This window comes from Panicum virgatum, chromosome 9N, assembly GCF_016808335.1.
Source record: "Panicum virgatum strain AP13 chromosome 9N, P.virgatum_v5, whole genome shotgun sequence".
Classification (NCBI taxonomy): Eukaryota; Viridiplantae; Streptophyta; class Magnoliopsida; order Poales; family Poaceae; genus Panicum; species Panicum virgatum.
Genome location: NC_053153.1, coordinates 51,903,250 through 51,912,551, shown reverse-complemented (window position 1 = coordinate 51,912,551; position 9,302 = coordinate 51,903,250). Strand labels below are relative to the sequence as shown.

At 43.2% G+C, this 9,302-nt stretch overlaps 1 protein-coding gene across 1 annotated transcript; it reads left to right on the top strand.

Annotated features, from left to right (window-relative positions):
* The first annotated feature begins 628 nt into the window (after window positions 1-628).
* On the top strand, window positions 629-4,398 carry LOC120688144 (phosphatidylinositol 4-phosphate 5-kinase 4-like). Its single transcript, XM_039970318.1, has 3 exons — window positions 629-1,636; window positions 3,342-3,600; window positions 3,694-4,398. Exons 1-3 carry the CDS (start codon window positions 702-704, stop codon window positions 3,865-3,867), a joined length of 1,368 nt encoding a protein of 455 aa, XP_039826252.1. The 5' UTR covers window positions 629-701; the 3' UTR covers window positions 3,868-4,398.
* The last annotated feature ends 4,904 nt before the right edge of the window (window positions 4,399-9,302 follow it).

Here is a 9,302-nt window from a genome sequence, read left to right as displayed (position 1 = left end):
TTTCACAAAGTCTATCGATTGATGGTCCGCCTACATTGAACATTGATTTGGTAATGGTTGCGCCAATGGGGCTGGACTTCAGCGTTACATGTCCCGAAATAAAAATGTTTCCCTTCAGCATTGTGACCAAAATCACACACCCGTGTGCAACACTCTTTCATTTATTACCAAAGATTAGTAGAAAACGTCGATAACTAGAACTTGATCTACTAAGTTATAACTAGGCCACCGGAAATTCCTTCGTGGCTACAATTATAACTTGAAACTATTGGTTTTTACAGTAAGTTTGAAATTTGAACGTTTGATCTTTCCATACGTCGTGGTCAAAGCAATCACACCGTAAATTTGTATTGAGAGGATTTACCAGATCATTGATCTGCCTTGCATTGACAGTTTTGAAGGTTGATTTGCACAAACAAGATTTTTTTTTGAAGAAACACAAACAAGAAATGAAAAGAAGAAACCAGCGAGAAGAGAGGGAGGACGGGGTAGAAGACCCGTAAAAATCGGTGCAGGAAAAGGGCGGAAGAAAAGCGTAAGGCGGCCGCCCCCCCCACCACCATCCCCCCTCTCCTCCCCTCCCTCCCTTCCCCGCCCATCTCCGCCTCGCCTCGCCACGCCCGCATCGGCCCATGTCTCTCTCCTCCGCCGGCCACCACCCCCTCCCGACCCGACCAACCCCGAACCCCACTTCCGATTAGATGCAACACCACCACCACCTCCCCACCGCCGCCGCCTCCGCGCCGGAGCCGGCGGCCGCGGCGGCGGACCCCCCGCCCCCGCCGGTCCCCGATCCCTCCTCCCTCCGCATCCACATCCCGTCGAGCCCGCACCACGCGCTGCCCTCCACCCCGCACAAGCGCCCCGTCGTCATGACCTCCTCCACCTCCTCGTCCACCCCCACTCGCCCCTCGCCGTCGCCCTTCACCCCGCCGCGGAGGCGCAAGGTCCCCGCGCCCGCGCCCCCCGCGGGGGCGGCCGCGGCCAGGCACCTCCTCCGCTGCCTGCACCTCCGCCTGCGCATCCTCCTCCTCATCTCTCTCCCCACCCTCTACTTCCTCTCCCCGACCCCCGCCATCCTCCCGCGCTCCCTCCTCGCCGACTTCCTCTCCGCCGCGGCCTTCTCCTGCGCGCTCCTCCTCCTCCTCTGCCTCTCCCTGCCCCGCCTACCCTTCGCGCTGCCGCTCCCGCTCCGCCGCGCGCGCCGCTCCCCGATCCTCTGGTCCATCGGCTCCTCGCCCTCCGCGTCGGCGACCACCCCTACCACTGGTCATTTCGTCCAGGTGTACAGCAACGGCGACGTCTACGAGGGCCAGTTCCACCGCGGCCGCTGCACGGGCAGCGGCGTCTACTACTACTACATGAGCGGGAGGTACGAGGGGGACTGGGTCGACGGCAAGTACGACGGCTTTGGCGTCGAGACCTGGGCTAGGGGGAGCCGGTACAGGGGCCAGTACCGCAAGGGGCTCAGGCATGGCTACGGAGTGTACAGGTTCTACACCGGGGATGTGTATGCCGGTGAGTGGTCCAACGGCCAGAGCCATGGGTATGGCGTCCACACCTGTGAGGATGGCAGCCGGTACATGGGAGAGTTCAAGAGGGGCGTCAAGCATGGCCTCGGCCACTACCATTTCAGGTGTGAAATTGAACGTGTATTTCCTCTGCTGCTCGAGATTTTGTGATTGTTGTGGAAGCAAGTTAAATGTGCGACTGACTGTTGTGCTACATGTTAGTAAGGAGTAAATGATCATTTCACTATACAGATATGCAGTTTCTATGAAATGTTTTGCTGCTTTGAATTTTGCTGATGTGTTTTTTGGTGACAACATATGATTACTAAACTAAATTGTGTGCGCTTTACTTCCTGATAGTTAAACATTTGGTCTCTTTTGTGGTTGTGGGAAGTGGAATGTGTGTATCCACCCTAAACAGATCTCTAGTGTAGTTGCCTTTATTATGATAACTATGAATTGTTATTACTGTTGCATACTGGGCAGGCACTATGCACTTGTATGCTATCAGCACACCATGCCTTTATTATGTGATGTATTTAGCTGCATTAGTTTGTTGCATTGTTTTCTGTTGAATATAATGCTTCCTTTGACTAAAGCGAGGCTTCGATTAGATGGTTGTTTCTAAGGAGTTAAGAGACGGCCAGTTACTGAAAACCCAATTTGGCTTTTGTCATTTTCTGTTTGTGGTGATTCTGAAAACATATTGATGGTCTGCTATATTTCTTTGTACTGATATCAATTTGCAATTATGAATAGACAATAGTTTATAACGCTTATATGAACATTTTATATTCATATACTATGTGCCTAGTTTCTCCTGCAAGATAGTTAATCAACTAGTAGAAATCTTCCCTCTCTTCAAAAAGGAGACAACTCCCTGTTTTCAGCTTCTCACACAAGTGGTCTTTGGTACCGTATAGCACTAATAAACACTAATAGCTCATCATTTGGTTTGATAGCTAGTCATTTTGGATTTTTGGTTATGTTGCTTCTGTGTTGTTCCTCTAAACTTTATGTGTCATGTAGTTATGTCATCCCGCATTCTCTTTTATTAGAATTAGTTCAATAAAGTTTCTATACCCACAGAGTTAGGACATTGCCACATCATTGAGGCCCATTGTTTAGAGTCTCCTGTCCACGTTCTCTCTGAATATAAAAACGTAGACATGTGTTTGAAATTTATATCGTATTATATCTTGTTATCTGATTGAGTATGGGCTATATTAGCCACATCATGGCATGTATGGATTTGGATGTCATATTTTGTTGGTATCTGTGGATTGGCTGCATCCAAGTATGGCAAATTTATACTTATTTAACTCTACTGATTTCATTTAGAAGCTGCTAAAATAATTGTATTTTTGATTTGGCATCTTTCGGGATGTATTATATTAAATCGAACATGATGTGTGCTAGTTACTGGTACATCTTTCCAATGCAACCAGCTTCTGCTTTTAAACTCATGATAGCCTGCCCTGACTTGCTTGGGACTAAAGGCTTTGTTGTTGTAGTTTATCTTGATTTACTTTTTCTTTGGCAGTTCTTCATACTTCTTTCTTTCACTATGAATTCTCCTTTTGCTTTGATTAGTGACAACAGAAACTAAAGACATCCATTGTGTTTGTGCTCTATAATATTAATTAGTTGTAGCTAAAAATAAAAAATCTTGCATGGTAGGATTTGCAGTATGTTATCATCTTGCCTTCATTGTTGTTTGGCCTGGTCCAGTGTATTTGTTATCTGTATGTCCATGCTGTTGCATATATCATATAGGTAAAACCACAACTATAAAGGAGATTTGAACTAATGTTTTGTGAACTCTTGTAGGAATGGTGACACCTACGCTGGAGAGTACTTTGCTGATAGGATGCATGGCTTTGGAGTCTACAGTTTTGCCAATGGCCATAGATATGAGGGAGCATGGCATGAGGGCAGAAGACAGGGTTTAGGCATGTATAGTTTCAGGAATGGAGAGACGCAAGCTGGACACTGGCAAAATGGAGTTCTCGATACTTTAAGCACTCAGAACTTTATCTCTGGATTGCCTATTGCTGTGAATCATTCCAAGGTCCTCAATGCAGTGCAGGTAATGTGCTTGACGATCACCTTATTAGTTAAGACTCTCATGACGTATGGTATAACTGTTTTTGTTAATTCCTGATCTTGTTGCACTATGCAGGAAGCGAGAAGAGCTGCAGAGAAGGCCTATGATATCCCAAGAGTAGATGATAAGGTGAACAGGGCTGTTGCAGCAGCTAATAAAGCAGCCAACGCAGCCAGGGTGGCTGCTGTGAAGGCTGCACAAAAGCGCATCCCCAATAACGGCGACGATCTACCACTGTCAGTAGTGTGACAATGATGCCAACACAAGGTTGGCATGAAGCTGCTTCGCGATGCCATCGCATCACCAAATGCCCGACAAAACCTTCGGCTTCCCGGTAGGGGAAGCCGCTGCTCAATCATCGGGCCATGGCAGCATTTGAGTGACTGCCCCCTGCTTTCAGCTTTGAGAGCAGACCAAGTTTGCTGCCACCCCTTACATCTTTGTGGTGTCTTTTGCGACGTAGCAGAACTCCTGCTCGGAGAAATTTCCATTGTCGAAGGCAACTGGTTGAGGTCAGTAGTAGGTTCCTCCTGCTTTTTCTTCAGTGTAATACTCACCCTATGTTAGAGATATGACGATGTACACCCCAACATCAGGAGACGAAACATGTTTCTTGTCTCTCTTCAAGCATGTACAGAACCCACATGTTTCGTGGTTGCCGGCCGTGCTGGTTGGAGATACCTTCAGTCCTTCACGTTCCGCCCGCCACTTTTTGTACTTTGTACCAGAACGCATAAAGATATCACGATCATGAGTGCCTCCTGTCGTTTTGGTGGTTGATGTTTTACTGTAAATTGAAAGTATTGTGATTGTTTACTAAGCTTAAGCTGCGATAGAGTTCCTTGGGAAAATCATCAACTGTGTCCACTAGTGTGGCGGAGAAAGAGCGCCAGGCATTGCTTGGTTCGTTACAGCTCCGAAGCCATGCCAGAGTTCCTCTAGGTTGCCCCGCCGTACGGCACGGCCGTGCGCGAGCGCGTTACTGGAACGAAGATGCTTCTTGGCGCGCCGAGGCCTCCGGTTACATTAGCAGCGCCCAATGCCGGTCCGTGATGGCATTCGCCGAGGTATGGCTTTATCGGGGATCGAGATACACAACTTACCAATTGGGAACCTGAAATCCACTGCTACGGAGGTATGGCTTAGTTTTTAAGTAGGAGAAATTGTTGGGCGATCACTTTCTAATGTGGCGACGTGAACTACCAGCCAATGTTTGCAGTTCGTTCGAGAACGCATAAAAATGTCACTCATGTCACGTGTTACTGTAAATTGAAGTGTTATTTCCACAAGTCGAGTAGTAATTTGTGTTGCAGGTCATTATTATTTGGTCATTACTGATATGTTTCATGCTATCATCATTCAGTCGCTCGGTTGGTTTTCACAAACTTTTTTTTTAACATTCCGTAAGGAAAATCGATAAAACTGAAACGCCGAAACAATAAACACTTCCTGTTGTGTTGGGCCAACTCAAGGCCCGAAGGCTCAACCCAGAAAAATTAGAGAGTTGCGGTGGCCTGATCACATGCAAGCTATTTGACCCATGACCACTATCGTGCCCCACGCCCGCACTATTTTTCTCTAGGAATAGCAATTGGTCCCTACGTCCATATGCATAAGGAAGTACAATGCTTGATGCGAACCAGCGTTAGCTCGGTTGGTGGGCGCCGGCAGTGGCCAGGCGACCCCCGTCGGGGACGATTTTGGGTGTCGCACTGGGGATTAATTCTAGAGGGGTAGCGGGGCTCCTGTGTGCGGGTGTATGGGTGCGTGTGTGAGCCCTAGGCGCGTCTTAGATTTCTCGGCAGTCCACCTGCATTTGAGCGCATGGTCGGCGCGGGTGCCCACTTGAGTTCTTACATGCTTTCAAAAAAAAAGTACAATGCTTGATGTAGTGGAATAAATATGATAACAATAGCTAAATTGAGTTAAAAAAACAACTCATAATCGAGAGGTTCGAATAAAATTTTGATTACTCTATTATATGTCTTAGTACAAGATTTTCAAAATAATGTCACACTTGAAGGAACATGTGTTTATAAGGATGGAACGTGTTATGAAATAGGAACATATTTACTGTTTCAAAAAGATATTTCATATTCATGAAAAAATATCATGAGAAATAAAGTTTTTACAAACAAACTAATATTGATATATAATTATGAGTCGAACAATATATATCATACAGTTTTGGAATCCCACGTTAGAGTATTTCTCAACTTAAATTTGGGCGACTATTTCTTCTTAATTAATGCAATGCCACCTAAGGTTCTAACAACATGTCAAGCATTTGACTTCTCGGGATGAAGAGAGTAACTGAACATGGTAACGTAACACAATGAGAACATCAAATGCCAAAAGTTATTTACCAGTAAATACCAACACAATGACAAATTAGGTTGTGCTGAGTGCTGACAGCTATTTACCACAGTAGGGGCTTCTACTATCCTACTTCGGCGAGCAGGGGGGTTGGATTGCTGGTGTAAAGGCGGCAGAGTGCCACCACCCATAACCCATTGCATAAGAGGATCATAGCTCTGGGCGTAGAGGAACCTTGAACCTGAAATGAAAGGGAAGGTTGGTGTAAATGGAGGTACAGGAGACAAAACATGTAACTGAGTAGCCCCAATCAAGATATTACAAATTAATGCCCCAATCAAGAGGTTATAAATTAATGGCACGCAGGGGTGGTAAAGGACCTTAAATTTTTGCCTAGATAATCTAAGGGCCGGGCCCTAAAAGGATAGGGCCATAATTTTATTCAATTTTAAACTAAAAAAATGAAGGGCCAAATAGAATTGTGAAGAGAGTATTAGGGCCATGGCCCATCACCACCCCTCTCCCATATGCTAATAAATGCCATTTTCTTTGGGTTGCTAGGTAGGGATGTAAACGGATCGGATATTCCTGATATCGTATTTATTTTCATATTTTTGTTCGAATACGGAGTCGAATACGGATAGTGCTAGTTTTTGCCGGATAAGATTGCAATGGATGTCGACATCATAAAAATATAACTTTTGAGTATTCGAATACAGATCGGTTACGGATATTGAATACTCGGAATCGGATACAGACGGATAAAAACCCTTCCAGACCGGATTGAATTCGAATACAGTCGGAAAATATCCATACCATTTACGTCCCTATTGCTAGGCATCCGATCCACCAACCGCTGACCGGTATCCATTGTTGGAAATGAAAGTGAAAGAGAGAAATGGATTGAACAACAAATTCCATTGATAGAGGATTTTGGTTTATATACAAACCCAAGGGGCAAGGGTGCCCGAAGGGACATATGCCCCTTCGGGTTGACTCTTTCATGTAATGTAATGGCTAATGATGTCATTAATCTTTTAAGTAATTAACTAATTATAGAATTGATCACTAATTTATTTGCTTCGTAATACTCCTTGCATTCTTTCGCACAAATGCAAGTAGAATTATCTTCATAGATATTGTTGGTTTATGATTGAAACAATGCCCCATGACTATTATATGTGGTTGATCATTCTGTGAAGCCATATGTATTCACATGAAGCTTTATATAATGTAATTATTTTAGAATGATTCGTGGATATAACTACAAGAGTCAGCTTTGATGACTTTCAAAATGTAGTTGTTCCACTTTGGAAAATTATAAAAACCTGTTTAAGGTCTAGTATTATGGGGATCAGACATCTAGTCAGCGTCAGTGTAACCAACAATAGTCTTGTCTTAGCTAAAGCTAAGATCAATTGTGCCTTGGAAATATCTGAAGATATACTCAATTCACGTCCAATGGCATTTTGTTGTAGCTATGCTGTATGTCTTTGCAAGTAAATTTACAAGCTCAATTATCATTTATAGATAATGTTAAATGATTTGATGAATCATAATTTAATCATTCATAGAAGTCATGTATTGATGTGATGCTTCAGAATGATAGACTAAGTTTTTCATTAGAATCTATTTCGAGGATTCATACGAAACTTTAATACTTTGATATCAGTTTATATTCGGGCAAAATAGGGATTAGATAGCTAGTATTTCGATATCTCACTTTTGATGTGTTCTGATTTGATAATAACAAATCAAGATATTTTTATGCATTTAGATATTTGTGGTTATCTGATTTGACTCTGACCTGTATGGTATTGTTGGAGTTGAGCTAGTTTGAGCTAGTAAGGTATCTACAAAAGCAATATCAGGCCTGTTGCAATCTGTATGATACAAAAGTGCTTTTGGCATCCAGTTTCTTATCCTAGGGTCTAAATGGATACTAGTGTCTAAATGGATACTGATCCATTTTTAGGGATGGAATGAACACAAGTGTTGATGGATACGATTGTCCAATATTAATTGAATATTGACAAATTGATATTTATCTTTAAGTTGAAAACTTAGACGTCCTTAGGTTTTACCCAAGTTTCATCTCGAATTCCGTCAATAAATGAATGCTTGTTTGTGTGTTGAGATGATGAAAATTCCATTCGGAATTTATTCCCGGACACACATATGCATTCATAGTAACTAGAGTAATCCTTTTATGAGAGATACTCATCTAGTCAGTTATACCACAATCAACTTGACTATCTCAAGTCATAGAGTGACTTGTATGTATTGCGATTTTCTTTTGGATTTAGCATACAAAGTCCTCTGGGGACATATATGAGGCAGCCTTAATTCAGCCTTGCTTGAGTAAGTTTCATGGTGAGAGTAAATTTAGTTTCAAATAAATTCTAGGAGCTCCTTGGTTCTTAAAACCACTAGAGCCTTTGTTTTGTTTCCACATTTTTTAAAATAAGCACCAGGTACAAGAACAGGTGTGGGGTAGATCTCTCGGGGCTTTGACGCATATACACTCGAGATCACCCTCAACACGTGCACAACACCGATTGAACCGGCAAGGAAAAGGTCAAGAGGAACTGGTGCCAGCATTGGTTAGCAAAAACTCAGATTTGGTCAACAAGAAATAGCCCCGTTCATTCTCCATTGCGACGGTTTGTGCACTCTACCCCTCATTCTCCCCAACCTATAAGTTTAAATGAATTCATTGTCAATCAGTAAAATTAAACTCAAGGATACCCTCTGGTTTTGTGCTTCTTTATGATTGGCTTGCATACTTTTTATTCTTTGCTAATCCTAAGATTGTGAATAATATCTTAGGGAACCCATAATTGTTAGGATGTTAAAAAGTGAGATTTGGTTTGATGGAAGAATCCTTACTTTCTCTGCTTTTATGTCTGGGAAATTTTATTTCAAAAAGAGAAACCTCCATAGCTTTACAACTCCACGTGTTTATCCTACCAAAGCCATATGTTCATCTTCATGAATAAACTTTACACATATGTGCCTTGTTGTTACATTGAGCTTCATCAAACTTTGTGACCCTAGTGAGTTGTCTTTCATACTTGCTTGATCAAGATCACATAGACTCCACAAGCTAAACTTCTACACTGGATCCATTCCATCCATCCACAAAATGAAAACTCCATGTTTAATGATCTCTCTGTCAGACCTGGGGTAGCGGGACTGCTCACAGGCATGGAATATTCTAGAGTAAGGGATAGCACATGGAATATACCTTACCTCTTTATAACTACTTGTACAATAGTAGGACTAGTTGATGTACAAGGAAACTACCTGACCTCATTGGGGTAGGACTCTGTTAGTACTCGGCTAGGACTTTCCATGTAACCCTGACC

Coding starts and splice junctions, on each gene's coding strand:
- LOC120688144 (XM_039970318.1), top strand. CDS start 702: ATGCAACACCACCACCACCTCCCCACCGCCGCCGCCTCCGCGCCGGAG. Junction 1,637..3,341: donor CTCGGCCACTACCATTTCAG/GTGTGAAATTGA, acceptor GAACTCTTGTAG/GAATGGTGACACCTACGCTG. Junction 3,601..3,693: donor AGGTCCTCAATGCAGTGCAG/GTAATGTGCTTG, acceptor TGCACTATGCAG/GAAGCGAGAAGAGCTGCAGA.